This window comes from Micropterus dolomieu, linkage group LG02 (genome assembly GCF_021292245.1).
Source record: "Micropterus dolomieu isolate WLL.071019.BEF.003 ecotype Adirondacks linkage group LG02, ASM2129224v1, whole genome shotgun sequence".
NCBI classification, from domain to species: Eukaryota; Metazoa; Chordata; class Actinopteri; order Centrarchiformes; family Centrarchidae; genus Micropterus; species Micropterus dolomieu.
Window position 1 is genome coordinate 19,148,412 of NC_060151.1, and position 17,215 is coordinate 19,165,626.

Here is a 17,215-nt window from a genome sequence, read left to right on the forward strand (position 1 = left end):
AATCTATCTCAGACTGTTTAGAATATAAGGGAGATTTGGTGGTGTATTTTGAGAACTTGTTAACCAATTGCACTTAAAAAAACAGAACTGTACCTCGTTCAGTGTTATTGTTAAATAAGTAAGCTAAGAAGGCGTTCTGGTATTTTCATTCTTCTACTCCTCCTTGAAAACAATCCAGGTTAAGCACTGTGCATTCATCACTTTGGAAGTGCTTACACAATACTGACACACAGGATGCAGAATTAATGGTCAACCTCTTATTCTCTCTGTATGGAAAAATACAGCCTTCCTAGAAAACAACATCAAGGGACTAGGTTGAAGTGTTAGGTGTGCCAGCATGAGCCCTGCACTGATGCGCCACGCTGGACTTGACTTGCCTCACATGTAACTATTCATTATACTATATAAACTATAAAGTGTTAGGTGTAGTGTCAGACATTGCTCAATAGTGCAGCGCACCTGAACATTAAAACGTAACTTAACACCACTTCTGCTTCTACATGTGACCACGTTAATTTTGTTATGTCAGGTGTAGTGTTGGTGTGGCATACCTGTGCTTACACCATTAAGTGTAGTGAAGCACAGGCAATCGTGTTAATGTGTTAGCATTACACCTAATTAAAAAGCACATCGCCTTCCCCACATGTGCATGACAGCTGTGTAGCCATTGTAAGTCTATGGACATTATAGGTGTAATGTCAGAGATTGGTCGGATTGCAGATGTCTTGTCAGACGCTACTTAGGCATTTGAGGTACTGGATTGCATGTATATTGATATGTTCCACCCCTCATAAACAGTTATGCCTAACAGCACTGCTCCGATGCAGTATTTATCAACATATCAGTCCTGCTGCCTTCAGTTGCTGCAAGGATTTCGTGAACTGAAGAAGAGGCTTTTTCATACAGTTAAAAGCAGCTGTGGAATGCAGATGCTGTAATGATCATCCACATTCAATTAGGCCAATGCAGACTAGACTTTCCTGCTTTAACCACTGATTTTGGTTGGAGAGTGTTTAATTGAAATTATCCTTAAAATATTTTTATAACAATTCATCTGTTGTTGCAGAACCATTCCCAGCATCAGTATAAACTGCTAACATCATGTTTATGTGTTGTTTTCTCCTCATCCTGAGTTGGTTGAAGGTACGAGGGAAAGATACTGAGTTTCCCAACTTAAAGGACAGCATAGGGGGAAACAAACTGACTGACAAACTGAAACTATCTCAAACTATTTGGACTAAGACTCAGGGTTGCTGTTTAATAAATGCCACCCCTAAGTTCTGAGTAAGCTAAGATTGTGTTCTGGTATTTTCATTCATCTACTCCTCCTTGGAAAGTACAAGTGCTGTGCATACATCACTCCATAGTGTGTTAAGGAAGTCCTTACACAATAATGACACACAGGGTGCAGAACAAACAGTTCATCTCTTTTTTTCTCTCTGGGTACAGCTTTCCTAGAAGACTGCACTGAGGGATTAAGTGGAAGTGTTTGGTGTTATGTCAGGTGTGGCAACATATTGCTTCACACCAGCTGGCGTCAACCCTACACAGTTACGCCACAATGGATGTGTTGAGAAGAAACCCGCTTGACACCGTTCTTGATCATAAAAGTTTATTAAATCAAGGAGTTCAGCATCAATTACAAGCTCTGCAGTAGCTTGGAGAGTGACCCAGCCCGATGGCCACTCTGTCTCCCTGTACATCAAACATAGCTTATATAGGATATGTTTAGGTATCTGTTAGGTACCATAGAAGGGTCTGAGTCTGCAAAGTAAAAGGTCAAACCCATAGAAGGGTACAATACTATTTTGAGGTAACAAAACAAGGGGTTAGAGGTCAAATTCTATAGAAGGGTTCAGTCCCTACATAACCACCAATCACTGCTCTCCCCGTAGAAGGTCACTGACCCTCTGTCCTGCTGCTACAGTGCTATTTTGAACTGTTATGAGTCAAATGCATAAGTATTGGATACTACAGATGCGACACTGCCATTAGCTCGATAGTGCAGCATACATGACCACTGCGGCTTCAGTTAACACCACACCTGCTTCTAAATGTGACCAAGCTAATATTGTTATGTCAGGTGTTGGTGTGGTGAAAATGTGGTTTTGCAAGTCAGTGAGGGTGTATGTGTTATTTTGTTATCCAGAGTCCTGGTTACAAGAAGCAGGTTTAGCTTACTGCTATGTATGGAGATCTTTGCTGCTTGAATAACTTATAAATACAAAAAGAGCAGTTTACTTCCTGATTATGTGAAGCTCTCACAAAAGCAATAGTAAAAGCAGCACACTACAGAGTTGCAAACGTGCATGATGAAGAGGCTCAGAGATCATATAGACCTACTTATACAAACTTCTGTGGCCAGTGCTATTCTGATTATGGTCCTGATCTTCATTTCTTCTTCTGGTCCCAACAGAAAGTTAAGAGTTGTTCAATTTCATAGTTAATGCAGTTTTATATCTGTAACTTATTTTGATGTCATATTAATTTTAACAAGAAAAGAGCTATAGTATAAAAGTATAGTAGTAAAGTATAAAACTTGCTTCCTTTGAAGGCATCTGCATGTTGCTGTACAAACCTTAAACATTAGTTTGAGATTTTAACTTTAATAGAATTCCTAATGTGTTGTTAAAACAGTTCGTAGTGAAAACCTCAGCAAAGTTAGTTTAGCTTGGACCAGTTAAGATAAGGGAATGGGAGAAGGATTTATTCCACACATGAATAACCACTGATCTCACAAGTGTTCAAGATATTGTGATGGTAAACAAACACATAAAACAAAAACATTAATGCATAAAACCTGTTGTCTTAAAGCAGGTCTGTTCTTGCATAAAATGTAAATCTTTTACAGGTCACCTGCTTGAGCAGGTTGGTGAGGTTCAGAGCTCATCAACTTTATTGGTAAGCTGTGTGGAGTCATTTCTTAATCACAGGGTTGGATACAAAGGTCCCCTAATTTTCTCCCAGTCTGTCACAAAGGTTCAGGATGCTGAAAACACCAGATGTGCTCCTTTTCTGCTGTGTTGTCGGGGCAGTGAATGCCTTGTACAAACAGTGGATTCCTGACAACAACTATGAGAATAAGATCAATTGGGACAAGGAAGCTGTTCCGTGTGGCAACGACATAGTTCAGTTTTCCGCCCAGAGACAAGTGTCTGTGTTTGTGGAGACCACACATGCTGTGCGCGAGATGAGGCTGCCAGCTGATGGAGAGTTCATACTGAATTCAGGAGCTGGATTTTACGTTGTGAGCAGACAAGAGGCAGACTGCGGAGCAGGTGTCATGACCCAGTTCAAAGAATCAGAGTCTCATCAGTGGTTTAACCCAGCTCTGTGGCAGGCGGCCGCAACTCTGGATGACCTGCAGCATGTAAAGGTATTATTCTCAGTCCATGAGGAGAGTGTCCCTTGCCAGTATGATGATGTGGTTTTTAAAGCCAGCTCTTCTTTCAGGGTGGACACCAGCTCCAGTAAGTCCACCATTCCTGTCAAATCTGTGTCTGTGCTGGGGAGGATGTTTGATAGCAGATCTGAGTTCTCCCAGTATCTCAGCTCGCACTCGGGCCGGCTGCAGTTTCACGGATCCTCTGCTGTCACTGTTGGAAGCCCGGGCTGTGGGGATCCTTCTGGCTGTGACTGTGGGAATTCTGTAAACCATCAGTGGATCTGTAGCACTGTAACATGTGCCACTCTGAGCTGTAAGAACCCTATCCTCCCTGTAGGACACTGCTGTGATATTTGTGGTGCCATTGTCACCATCCATTACACCGCTGCTTTCAACCTGCAAACTTACAGGCAACGAGTGCATCACCTATTTCTTGTCCTGCCACAATACAAATCCATGCAGCTGGGCATGTCTAAAGTCTTCAAATCACAGCGGTTGATGGGGATCGTCCCTTTTGGCACCTTACCTGAGATCCAGGTGGTTATCCAGGATGGAGAGGAGGGAACACAGTCAGACACTCTGGCCTGGGACATAGTGACAGATGCCCGTACTCATGGCTCCAACCTGGGAATCATTGGGGCTGAATTTCAAGCCTCCTCTGGGAGCAGCAGTAATCAATCTAGAGGCAGTGCTGGGATGGTGGTTGGAGTTGTGTTTGGAGTTTTAATTGTGATTACACTCATCATTGTTGTTGTTGTCCTGATTCGTATGGGGATCGTTCAAGTACCATCACTGCCTTCACTGCCATCTCTGAACATCTTAAGAAGGAACACTGATGTTGGAGAGCTTGGTGGCCCTCTTGATCGTGGCTTTGATAATCCCATATTTGACAACCTCAACATGCTGCCTGATATTCCCGGTCTGTGTAGGACTGAAACCAATAATTCAATCTCCTTGACTCAGACAGGTATGCACTTTGTAAATCCAGTTTATGATGAGAATGAAACTGATTTTAATGCCTGAAATTGACGGCAATAAACAATAAATCATTATATACCTTTATAATAATTCATCAATGTAAGTAAACGTATAAAAACATGCTGACAGACACAGAGCTTTTAATTACCAACAAATAAAAGGAATTGCTGGCAGACAATTGTGTACTTTTGTCCTCATTTATATCACACTCATGAGCAGTAAGGTGCAATAAAACTGCAATAAATTACATACAAACCTACTGCTGCACAGATATCTTACATTGTTGTTACCACTAGATGACATGTCTGTGAAAAAATCCCCCATATGTACCATAGCGTTATGTACCTAGTTATGTAACCTGAATAAATCTCCCTTTACACTGGCGCTCTTGTACATGACTCCTGCATATGCACTTTCCCTACTCAGCTCTGCTTCAAAATTGTGCCTCCCCAGGTAAAGGCTCTTTGAACTCATTGCCTGCTATCAATATTCAAAGCAACCAGGGTGTTGGTAAGCTTTCTGTTGTGCTCCATTACGCAAAGGATGATGATATGAGGGGTGGTGTCTGCGACATAGGCCAAACTCCTTACATGTAGACTACAGGGAAATATAATTTGTGAATATTTCATAAGCAAAATGAACAGGTAAGGTTCAAAAAAAAGAAAATATAGAACATAATATATGGAAAAGTGTATTTACATTTCAAAAAGTCCTCTTGCGTCTCAGGAGGAAGGCTGAGACTCTGGATTTAGTTCACAGTTTACCATTTTACTGAGAGATTATTCAGTATTATGGGAAGACATGATGATTTCTAAAATGTTTTGAATATTTGATCAATATAGGTTTAGAGCTGAGCAGAGAAAGATTGAATAACAATGCTATGAGTCTACAGCCATGCTAGCTGGGGTTCGCCAGAGTCATTTGGATTCATCATCTGGGGACCATAAATGTCTACAAAATTGAATTACAATCCATCTAATCATTGTTGAGATATTTCAGTCTGGAACAAAGTGGTGGACCAACCGACCTACCGCTAGCAAGATACAAAAATACATAAAAAGAGCACAAAGCAGGATACACTGAAGAAAGCTTGATGGAGGCAGTTTTCACCACGAGGAGCCAGAAGATGTAAGGTATAAGTATACAATATTATATACACTCACTTTTCCAAATCAAGTTCAGTTGATTTGAATACTGCCCCTCACACAGCCCCTGTGTAGCATCAGTCACTACTTGGTCCATGCAGTTGATGTGTACAGTTAAGCAGACATAAATCTGCAGCTCATTTCTTCTACTCTAAGTATTCCTGGCACAAGCAAAACAAACATGTCTCAGGTATTATGATATTATATTAAGCTGTTAAATCACATGCAACTCCTTTTCTCTGATCCAGAATCTTTCTCTGAAACTGCTGAAATGCCTAAATGCCTGCTCTATGTATACAGTCAACACACTGGCATCCAAAATAAAGTATTTGTTTCAGAGAACATCTTGTGCTCATCCCAGATCATGTGAGATGTCTGATTGAAAGTGGTTCATGGCTACTGGGCCATTCTCTGTTTATTTATTATTATCTTAAATATTGCTTTGCTTCCTGCAGGTAGTCAACGTCAGACTTTCTCCTGGACAGTTCATTTCATTTAAATTTTTCATCACTCTGTTCTCCTCTACCAGCACAAACCTGCATCGGGTTTACAAAGATGCCATTACTGACAACTCTTATATATAATATATAATATTTTGTCCTTTTGAAATTATAAAAGGGAAATAGTTTTTAAAAATTTTATCACATTTGAAAAATATATAATATATCCAAAACTAAAACTAATTTCACTTCAGTTGTACTGTGTTGTGTTGTTAATACCTGAATTTGTGTGCGTGCCTCCACCACAGATGCAGTTGTGTTCCTTTCGTGCTCCTGAAACTAGACAGGTCAGGGCCTTGCTGTGGCTGTCCACACAAGAGTCACATTATATAACTTGTGGGGTGTCAGATGTCTCCATGGTTGGATTCCTCGGTTCCTCCTTGGCGTGTTGTGTTTACTCTCCTTTACATTCTCTTCATTGTTACCGCTGAGAGTTGCAATATTTGAGAGCGTTTCTCTAGTTACCTAAAACCTGATTTGGTTGAGCTTCAAGTGATCACAAGAACTTCGCTGCACTTACAGTTGCTTTTTCCTTCCTTGTCTGAGATCCAATGAAGAGACAGAGAGCATACGGAAAGAAGTGAAAACTACACCTAAGGTATTTTGTTTTCAGCAAGCTGAAGCATTCTCATTTTTCACCCCTCCCCTGTTTTACTCTTTTCTTTGCTCTATATCTAACCTCTCTAAGCTTAAGACCAAGCGGGAAGCTTCCGGTCTGATACACAAGGCCAATGCGGAAGTCCAATAAATCTGCATTCTATCAAACAGCCAGCAGGAGGCGACTCTTCTGGTTGCAAAAAGAAGTCGGGTTCCATTAGAAAAAATGGTAAAAATGACCTTACTTTTCACCTGAATAATTACCTCAGTAAACACTTTCCTGATGGGTTTATGGTCTCAATCACTAGTTTCATGTCTTCTTCAGTTCAGCATGATGTTCATTTAGAAAAGTATGGTCCTATTTGGAGGCAAATAGACCATAAAGAAGAGTGTGCTTCAGGGCAGGATTATCCTTGATTGACAAGTCATTACCATGGTGACCTGTCAATCAGGCTAGAGTGACTCGTACCCACGGCACTGTGTAAATTTAACCAGCGCCGTTGAAAAAGCTTATTAGGAGTTGGATGTTCACTTTCTCTGGTGAGTACATTTAGTTTTAAGACTGTTGTTCGCTAGACAAAATTGTCAGCCCTGTTAAAATGAGTCAACGTGAATTACAGTTGCACCTAGCTAAGCAAGCTAGCCAGCCCCACACACGGCCGTCAGCTCCACTGTCTCATCCAAATATGGTCACGTCCGGTGCCGCTGGTTGCAAAAACTCAACATGGCGGTGCTCTATCGGCCAAACTCGAGGCTTCAAAACGGCAGTCCACAAACCAACTGATGATATTACGATGACTACTTCCACTTATTATATACAGTCTATGCTTAAGATTACAGAGAAGAGAGGAAATGACAATGAACATCCTCAGTTTTATTCTGTCCGAGTGAATGACTTGGCTTGTTTACTGATTTTACTCGGGCAAAGCTGGGTTTAAACTTTATTTCAGCATTTGTATTGAAAGGAAAACAGTTTGTGTCTGGATTCTGTCACCAGTAAGACAAATGAATGAATAAATACATCAGAGCTGCTAATAGACTCATATGCAAGAGTCTGAAAGTGTTTCTGTCTGATAACAATATTACGAGCAGAGCTTTCAGACAATGACTGTAATAAACGGTAGGGAATAGAGAAGATACACCTACACGTTCCTGGAGGTGAATCTCAATAGCAAACTGGTCTGGACTGACAACACTGAGGCACTCTACAGGAAAGGGCAGAACAGGCTGTTCTTCCTTCCCAAGAGGCTCAGGTCCTTCAATGTGTGCACCCAGCTGTAACAGATGTTAATGTTAGTAGTGTCATCTTCTCCGTTGTGGTATGCCGCAGAGGTGGCATCGGGACTTGTGGCGCCAACAAACTGAGCAAGTTGGTGAAGAAGAACAGCTCAGTGGTGGGGATGGAGTTTGACAGTGTGGAGGCAGTGACTGAGATGAGGATGGGTGGGAAGCTGAAAGCCATCATGGAGAACCCCTCTCATCCTCTCTATGCTGAGCTGAAGCAGCTCCAGAGCACCTTCAGCCAAAGATTAATCCAGCCCCGGGCCTCAGACCGCTTATGAGGCTCCTTTGTGCCATAAGCCATTAGACTCGACAAAGCCACAGCACCCAGCATCTCCCATCTCCACTGATAGAGACCCCTAAACTGACAAGCGCAACTCTTTTTTTGCAAATGCACAATACCACGGAAACTTATCACATGTACAGATGTACACAGTGGATACCGTATTCTATTTTGATTTTACACAGTGTATATATTTTTATTTGATTATTAATTCTACTTTAATTGTATTTTATACTTTCTTTCACTCTTTGCACTACATTCCCCTGTGCTGCTGTGCCAACTTAAATTTCCCCTATGGGGGATCAATAAAAGAATATCTTATCTTATCTACAGCACAACTTGACTGACACATGTCTTTTGCGGGTCTCAGAGTAGCATGCAAGCGTTATCACAAGGGTTGAAGATGCCATCACCTATTTTCTGCACACACCAAAGTCTTGGAAGAAGCGTAAAATGATGTCTTTGTAAACAAGTAATGACTAAGACAGGATGTTCATTTACCTGTAAAGACTGTATAATAAAACATGATTACATTCAAAGAGTGCATATTAGTTAAAATATGCATAAGTAGGAACTCAATCAATTACATGTTTGGTGCACTAAGGAGTGAGCATTCATTTACTTTATACCTTGGCTTTAGAAATGCATGTGCAAAACAGTAACGTGAGGTCAAAAGTCGGGAGAGATTTGCTCAATTTTTTTTTTGTCAGTGTGACAATTCTGTTCCCAACCACATTGCTGTTTATATCAATGAACATGAGGTGAAGACTGCTGCAGAAGCCGCTAGACTGGCAAATCAGTATGTGATCGCACATAGATGTAACCGTGACCACCGTGCTCGGGATAATGTTGGTTACAGGAGAGATAGCAGTAAGTTTTATTCAACAGGTAAATGAGAGGAAGGAACTAGTCCCTTGGGTAGGCCAGAACGGACTACACGGGGACAGATACAGTTTGACTTGACCAAAAAATTTAACTTCTGCAGAGGCAGGGGACACTGGAAGGCTGATTGTCCTAGGACTAGTGTTAGGCGTGGAAACAGTAGCCTGCCGGTTAAGCCTTTTGCATTTGCTGCTTCTGTTAAACATGTCAGTCCTGTCATTTCCTCCCTGTCAGCAGGTGGATGCTGGAGAGAAGTGGAGCTTGGAGGACTCAGACTTCTCAGATTTTGTGTCTGATGACTGTGTGTTGCTAGTGTGGAATGATGTCACCGTACCGGTAAAAATTTTGAGAGATACTGGGGTTTTTCATTTATGCTCTGTGTTGACTGGGTTGACTATGTTAATGGTTTCCGGCACCAGTTGTATGCTGCTGGGGAGATGGCTGAAGAGAAGCTGACCTCCTCATAAGGGAAAATGAAGCGCCTGTATGATCGTAAAGGCGAGCATTGCCAGTTTAGTCCTGGTGATCAGGTTCTTGCTTTGTGTCCACTTGTCAGTTCACCGTTTCAGGCTAAGTTCGGTGGTCCTTTCACAGGTTTCAGAACAAAACTACCTGTTGTGAACAACCTGTTCTCTCTTCTGAAACCCTATTATGCTTGTCAATTACAGGTTTCTGAGTTGCGTGGCAGGGAGCAGAAAGACGCTTTGAAATCAGTTTCAGTGGTTGCAACATTGGGGAATATTATGAATTGTTTCTCTGTACAGGAGGATGACTGAGTTACACCGCCTGATGAGAGTATGTTGCGTGGCCGGTTAAAGAATTCTGAGACATTGCAGAATCTAGAGGCTTTGTTTGGACGTATGTATGAGGAGAGGTACGTTGAGCTGTCGGCTCTTGTTAACAGTTATCTTTGTTTGTTCAATGATACACCCAGTCATACACATCTAACGGAACATGATGTTGATGTAGGTGCAGCACACCCAATCCGCCCGCATTTTTACTGAGTGTAAGAGGAAAAGCGAAAGGTGATGGTTACGGAGGCAAAATACATGCTTGAGAATAAATTAGATAAAAGTCCCAGGTTTTGTACAGACTATCGCAAGATAAATGGGTTCACAAAACCAGATGCGTATCCACTGCCACGTATGGAAGATTGTGTTGATCAAGTCGGCTTGGCTCAGTACGTGAGTAAATTCGACTTATTAAAGGGATATTGGCAAGTACCTCTCTCCAAGAGAGCAAGGGAGATTTCTGCTTTTGTTATGCCTTTTGGTCTTTTTTTCTATACTGTGATGAGTTGTGGGTTACGTAATGCACCGGCAAAATTTCAGCACCTTATGAATATGATTGTGTCTGGGCTGGAAGGATGTGCTGTGTATCTGGACGATGTTGTGATCTATAGTGATACGTGGGAAGAACATTTGGTTTGTATCAAGTGGCAAACTTCCGGTCTCCCGCCTGAAGCCAATACGGAAGCATCTGGATATAGCTTGTTAGCTTAACGTTCGCTCGTTACATTAATTAGCCAGATACGAGCAGCCCCAAGCTGCTAAGTTAGTGTAAGTAAGTAAGTTAGTGTGTTCTAACCGCAGCTTTTAATGAGTCAAAGACAAGTCAGCAAGAAGAGAGAAGCCAAAATGTAACCTTAGTGTTAGACATTGGGGTGATAATGCTTTGAAGAAAAGGCGTCTGTGTGAAGTTGTAAGGCTCAGCTCTGTTAGCTGACGGTAACTTTTACTAATGGGCGATGTGAGATTTAGCTACGTCCTGTAACGGAATCACTGCTCAGTTAGATACTAGTCAGATACTATTATAAATGGCTGCACCTGATCCCGATGGACATGAAGGGTTTAAAGGCAGAGAGCTGAGGGAGGAGTGGCTGCGGAGTTCTGCCTGAAACTGTCATACTGAGGAGCACTGATGCCACAATTTGAGCTAGCTGTCTCTCCCGAGGAGAGCCGTGCACCTCCAAGTATAACGTTACTGTTTAAAACTAATACTATTCTTTGTGGGGTTCATCAGTGGGGATGATTGATTCGAAGTACATATTAAAGGCAGTTTATAGTCATCAATAAGTTATTACACTTAGTAGATGTAGCATTCCTTGAGATTCAGCAAACACTCTGAGGTGATAACTGCGTTTGATCAGGAGCTTAAGAGGTGGATGCATAATTCGGCAGAACAGCTGTTGTAGGCTACCTGCAGAGATTTGCATCTACCTTTTTTGTCAGCATATAATGCGCGCTATGCCCGCAGACAGGTAGCTGGGCTGAAACTAGGGCGATGGTTTTTGGATGGTTTAGTTAAGGTGAGAAATTGTGTGTGAGAGCCTCCTCTGAGTTTGTTTGGTGGATTAGAATTTGCCTAAAAAGGTAGTACAGTTCAATAAGAAATATAAAATAAGATCCTTATAATAAACGTTCAATAAGATCTGACTTGAGTAGTTGTTATTGCACAGTGTCCAGCAGAAAACCGTATATTGCACATATTAGTAAACAGTGTATTTCACATTGCCACCCCTAATTACTGTAACATGCCAGAGAGGTTTTCATGCTGAGGCATGTTTTGAGGCAGAGTTCAGTAGCTTTATGGCTCTTTGGAAGAAGCTGCTTAACTGTCTACCCATTGTTGTCTTTACAGGTGCCAGAGGAGCTGATTGCAGAACCCTCCAGATGTGATTAGCTGTTTCCAGCTCTTCGGGAGGGAACAGCTCCAACTTCCAGCTCTTCAGCTAAACTATTGCTTTTGTATTAGGAAGACTTTGTTAAAAAGTGTATCAAACTGATTATACATAATAAAATCATTCTTCATTCATCATCAGTTTCACATTTTAATTTTAAATAGTGTGATCTTAACAATATATTATAGTTAACAGCTGTAAATGAAAATATTAAGATGTTATTTATAGGCTAACATGTTAGTAGAAAGTAAAAAACGAAAGGTTGATGTTATATACTGTTTTATTTTGATATTTCTATAAGAGACAAATGTGACATTGACTGAGAAGTTGTTGTGAAAAACAAAATAATTATCTGCACAATGAATAGTTTTGAAGCCCTGTACCAGGTGTCATTTATTGCGACCTCTGAGAAGGTCTTGTGTGGTTTACAATGTATAGACTCACCTGTTTACTACATGTGCATTCGATCAGATCTGAGACCTCAGAGTTTGCAAGGTCACAATAAAAAACAACTTGTGGGATTCATAATTACTCTGTGCAGATCATTCTTTGTTTGAGCACTTACCCACAGGATGGTTTGGATGTGCCCACATTCTTCTGTGTTTAAACTAGACAGCATCTAGCAGAGCAGCAAACAAGGCACTCTTCAGAAACCAACGGGTGACGTCACGGATACTACGTCCATTTTTACAGTCTATGGTTCGTATCAAGAAGCTGTTTGAATGTCTGGCTGACAGTTAACTTGGCAAAGTGTTAGTTTGCTACGGCTACCATCACATACCTTGGTAAGGTAGTAGGGCAGGGGAACGTGCGGCCGGTAAGGGCTAAAGTGACTGCAATTGAGCAGTATCCAGTGCCCACAACTACAAAGGAACTCCAGCGGTTTATGGGACTTGTGGGTTACTATCGCAGTTTCTGTAAAAACTTTTCAACTGTGGTATCACCTTTGACAGATCTGCTAAAAGGAAAAGCTAAGTACATTTGGCCAGCTTCTTGTCAACAAGCATTTGAAAATGTTAAATCTGTTCTTTGCTCACCTCCTGTTCTTGCAGCTCCATACATGGACCAACCCTTCAAGCTGCACATGGATGCAAGTGATGTAGGTTCAGGTGCTGTTTTGTTTCAGTGTGACAACAGTGGACAGTTCTACTCAAAGAAATGTAATTCTTTTCAGTTAAATTATTCTGTTATTGAGAAGGAGACTCTTGCATTCATTTGGGCATTACAAGTGTTCCTTTGGTGATCTATACAGACCACAATCCGCTAACTTTTTTGCATTCTTTGCATTGCCCAAACCGCAGGCTGATGCGATGGATTTTGTTTTTACAGTCCTATTGTTTGGATATCCGCCACATTAAGGGCTCCGAAAACATTGTGGCAGATGCTTTGTCAAAAGCACCCTGCTCTTGAATTTTGTACTGAACTATTTTCATGTAATATCTCTCCCCTCACTATCACTCTTAAAAGTCAGGTGAGACTTTAATATTTAATACTGTGCTACTGTACAGCATCTGGTCTGAAAGGCTGCAGTGTTTTCAGTTCGGCTTGTTGTTGACTCCTAAGGTTAATTATTGTTCCAGGAAAGTGGATTCATTTCTAAACTGAGCTGCTGAACAGGTTTTCCGTCATTTTTAAGGATGGGGTGGGGGTGGTTGAAATACCCAGTGATAAGTAAAGTAATAGTATTACTTTTTAAGGAAGTAATAAGTAAAAAGTAACTTATTACAATTTCTGAGTAACTTGCCCAACAGTGATGCTAGATATGTCGTATAGACTGATATACCACAAAGACAGAGTTCTGCTTTCTGTCCCCTAGTTGTGCGCACATATCTGTGATGACGTTGCACAGAAAACCATCTATTACCCTGTAACATAAATTTCATTCTAATATTAGATACACTTATTGTTATTACCAAACTATGACCTGTTAATTACTTTGTAATTACATGGTATTATTTTTTTTTATAACAACAAAAATGATTACCCCACTGTAACAATGTTATCACCAAGCTGTAATGTAGAGTTTTACCAAAAACTACTCAAGACAGTTGGAAGACTAACATGAGTGATTTACAAAGGTTTATCTCCTAGTTTATGGACTGAACATGCGAAATATAGAACATGTTAGTATATTGTCTATTTTAAAGTTATCTATACTGTTTTCACATAGTATACAATACTACAGTAAATCAGAACAGTAATCTAAGTGAACATTGGCCTGCATTGACAGTGAGCTACACTTGTACTGACATGGCTTGTTGTATGTAAACATTTACAGATTTACAGGAAACCGTTGAGTGGCTCTGGGTGAAAATGTTGCTCAAAATGTTGAAATTGAAACAGTAATCCCAAAAGTATTTGTGACAAAATATACTTTTAAGCAAATGCACAGGCACAAGCAATGGAGGCACATGAGGTGGTAGGATTACCCCACAGGGGCAAACACATTAAGGGGACATAGACCCCACAATCAGCTCTCTGTTCACGTTAAGGGGACACAGACCCCACAATAAGCTCTCTGTTCTCTATGCAACATGGCATGCAATGACACTGCACAGCACTGCACTCTGATAATTGTCTTTCAGTTTGTTAAACCATGCAGTGCTGGGGATTCCAACCAACTTACAGAGATATTTTCAGTGATCCTACTGAGGCTAACAACAAACTGTAAAAGAACCCTATTAAGAATTTATGTCACACTCATCTCTTCTTGCTTGACATATTCATCTTGACAGTGTCCTTTCTGCTTTGTTGTCATCGAGTTACCAGGAGAGGTAAATCATTACATCCTTCTCGTCCAAATGTGACATTCACTCCACAATGCTCCACTGACCTTTAAGACTGGATGAGCACACAGCAGGAGGACCATCTACAACAACTTTTATTATCTGCAGGACAGAATGAAGACAAGAGACGAAACCTCAGTTTGTAACTAAAGAGGAATTGAGCTGGAGTACACAGACAACATAAGAAAACTAAATATTCCCAAATTTTTCCTTAATCCACATTATAACTAAAAGTCTCATCACTCACAGTTCTGTGTCCTCGATGCAGTCTGGGTCCTCTATGGTCTCCAGCCGTCTCTTGCAGGCATCTAAGATTTTTTTCCTTGGTCCTAAGGGGATATGGATACTCTTAAGGTCACGGTCAGAGCACAGCAACAGCGCTTCGAGATCGATCTTCTCCCTCTTGAAGATGGAGAAAAACTCGATCATGCTCTGTGTGGCGAGGAAGACCTCCAGAGGGCTTGTGTCAGGCTCATCATCATCGTCCAGCCCTAATTCAACATCTTCCCAGGGCAGCTCCTCCACGTTCCTCTCCTGCAGGCTCCGTGCACTGCCGATGCTGTCTTCATCTGCACTCGGGTATTGCTGCAGTCGACTGCGTAAACGCACATTATTGCCTGATTGGTCCACACTAGTGTCGTCCCGACGACCAAGGTCAAACATCCCCCCACTCACATAGTTCCTCCTAAAGACCATGGTGCCCAGACCAGGCCGGTTGAAAAGGGAATCATGTCCTGAATCAGTGCTGATCTCAGAATAGTCCACATCGGCTCTATGGAGGTCCGGCTCGCTCATGGCACGTGAAATGGCATCGTAATTGTCTCTGGGAAACATGTCACGGATGTTGCGGCGGCTGCGTTCCTTCGGGTTGATGGAAGTCCCCTGTTTGACAAACATGACATCGTTGCCCAGCTGAAGTCCGGAGAGGGAGCGCACACTCTTCCTCCCATCCTCGTAGATTTTAAAAGTCCCATCTCCTTGTTTCCTCTTCTCTAGCTTCTTCTGAATCTTTGTCTTCCCTCGATTTGTGGCATGAAGAGTAGCCTAACAGGACATGTATAATACAGCAATTAGGCACAATCACAAATGTAAGGGTTACACTTTCCAAACATTACTAGCGACTAATTTTACAGAGATAGATTCATATTTTTTAGAAGCCACTGGCTTCAGTTCATGTCAATGCTTTTTAGCCATGTTAGTGTGCTAGGGATGGCAGTATCGGTGGTCAGTCCACCACTTGTATTGTTACCACTACTGCATGGACATTCATGGTCCGCAGATGATGAATCCTATAAGGATCATGGTAATTTATTTATCATTATACAACACAAGGCTGCACAACAAACCCTTGTGACCATGGTGATCCATGACCTTTCCTCTAGAACCACCATGGGGTTGACATTCTTGGTTTTAGTGACATATCTTGACAACTATTAGATGGATTTCACTGGTATTTTGTATAGACTTTCATGGTCCTCAGATGAATAATTCTAAAAACTTTGGTAATCCCCTCACTTTTCTTCTATCACCATCCTCTGGCCAATTTTCCATTTGTTTAATACTTTGGTTTATGGCTAAATACTTACAAAACTAGTAACATTCCTTCCAGCCTCAGTTGTAACTTGTGTTTAGTGCTAATTAGCAAAGGTTAGCATTGTCACTGTGACCATGTTGGCATTTAGCTTAGCTTTGTTAAGTCATGAAGTTAAGAGGAAAACTCTGTCTACTTGCAAACGGAACAATGCAACTATTAAATGCAAATTAAACAAACTCGGTCATATAAAAATCCTGACCTGAGAATATGGCACACTGACGGTGGCTGCATTTAAACCGCGCAGCTTGTGGCTTATAGAGCTGCTGGTGTAACTAGAAAAGCTCATGACGTCTGACACAGAAGCCTCAGAAGTGTCCTTGTGAAACCTCCGCTCCATGCGTTTGTGGTGCTTCTTCTGCATCTTCACAAACTCTTTGATGCGACGCTCAGCCTCACGAAACGCCCGGTCCTTCAGCTTGTTGACTAGCTTGGGGTTGAGGCCTGTCTGCTTGGCAGCAATGGAATCCAGGTAGCGGACGCAATCCATGTGATTCTTTGTGGCAGCCATGTCCAACGGCGTATGGTAGTCGTTGTCTAAGCACCATATGTTGGCACCGAAAGACACCAGGAAGAAAAGGCAGTTGTGGTGACCATTGGCAGCTGCCAGGTGGAGTGGCGTGTTCCCCCATATGTCACACTTGTCAGGGTTTCCTCTGTGGGCCATCAAAAATATGTTAGATACCACCTTTTGATTCAGAGAACTCGTACCAGATATACAGTGGGTACGGAAAGTATTCAGACCCCTTTAAATTTTTCACTCTTTGTTTCATTGCAGCCATTTTCCAAAAATCAAAAAAGTTCAGTTTATTTCTCAGTAATGTACACTCAGCACCCCATCTTGACAGAAAAAAACATAAATGTAGAAATTTTTGCAAATTTATTAAAAAAGAAAAACTGAAATATCACATGGTCATAAGTATTCAGACCCTTTGCCGTGACACTCATATTTAACTCAGGTGCTGTCTATTTCTTCTGATCATCCTTGAGATGGTTCTACACCTTCATTTGAGTCCAGCTGTGTTTGATTATACTGATTGGACTTGATTAGGAAAGCCACACACCTGTCTATATAAGACCTTACAGCTCACAGTGCATGTCAGAGCA

The 17,215-nt window shown here is 41.5% G+C and overlaps 2 protein-coding genes and 1 long non-coding RNA gene across 4 annotated transcripts in view; 1 reads left to right on the top strand and 2 right to left on the bottom strand.

Annotated features, from left to right (window-relative positions):
* LOC123957552 overlaps positions 1-6,714 on the bottom strand; it is a 25,894-nt gene extending 19,180 nt beyond the window's left edge. Inside the window, exon 1 of the long non-coding RNA XR_006821822.1 lies at positions 6,228-6,714. This is a non-coding gene — a long non-coding RNA (uncharacterized LOC123957552). The remainder of the gene's footprint in view (positions 1-6,227) is intronic.
* Positions 2,987-4,408, top strand: amn (amnion associated transmembrane protein). Its single transcript, XM_046030386.1, has one exon. The coding sequence runs from the start codon at positions 2,987-2,989 to the stop codon at positions 4,406-4,408; it is 1,422 nt and encodes a 473-aa protein (XP_045886342.1).
* A 7,820-nt stretch (positions 6,715-14,534) lies between the features above and the next one.
* Positions 14,535-17,215, bottom strand: part of ush1ga (Usher syndrome 1Ga (autosomal recessive)) — a 6,856-nt gene continuing 4,175 nt past the window's right edge. Inside the window, exons 2-4 of one of the 2 annotated variants that reach the window (XM_046040943.1) lie at positions 16,311-16,764; positions 14,765-15,561; positions 14,535-14,619 (exon numbers count right to left, since the gene is read on the bottom strand). In XM_046040943.1, coding sequence (XP_045896899.1) covers positions 14,616-14,619; positions 14,765-15,561; positions 16,311-16,764 — 1,255 coding nt within the window. In that variant the 3' untranslated portion in view covers positions 14,535-14,615. Of the gene's footprint in view, positions 14,620-14,760; positions 15,562-16,310; positions 16,765-17,215 lie in introns of those variants that run through there. The other variant, XM_046040935.1, reaches the window with a different exon arrangement.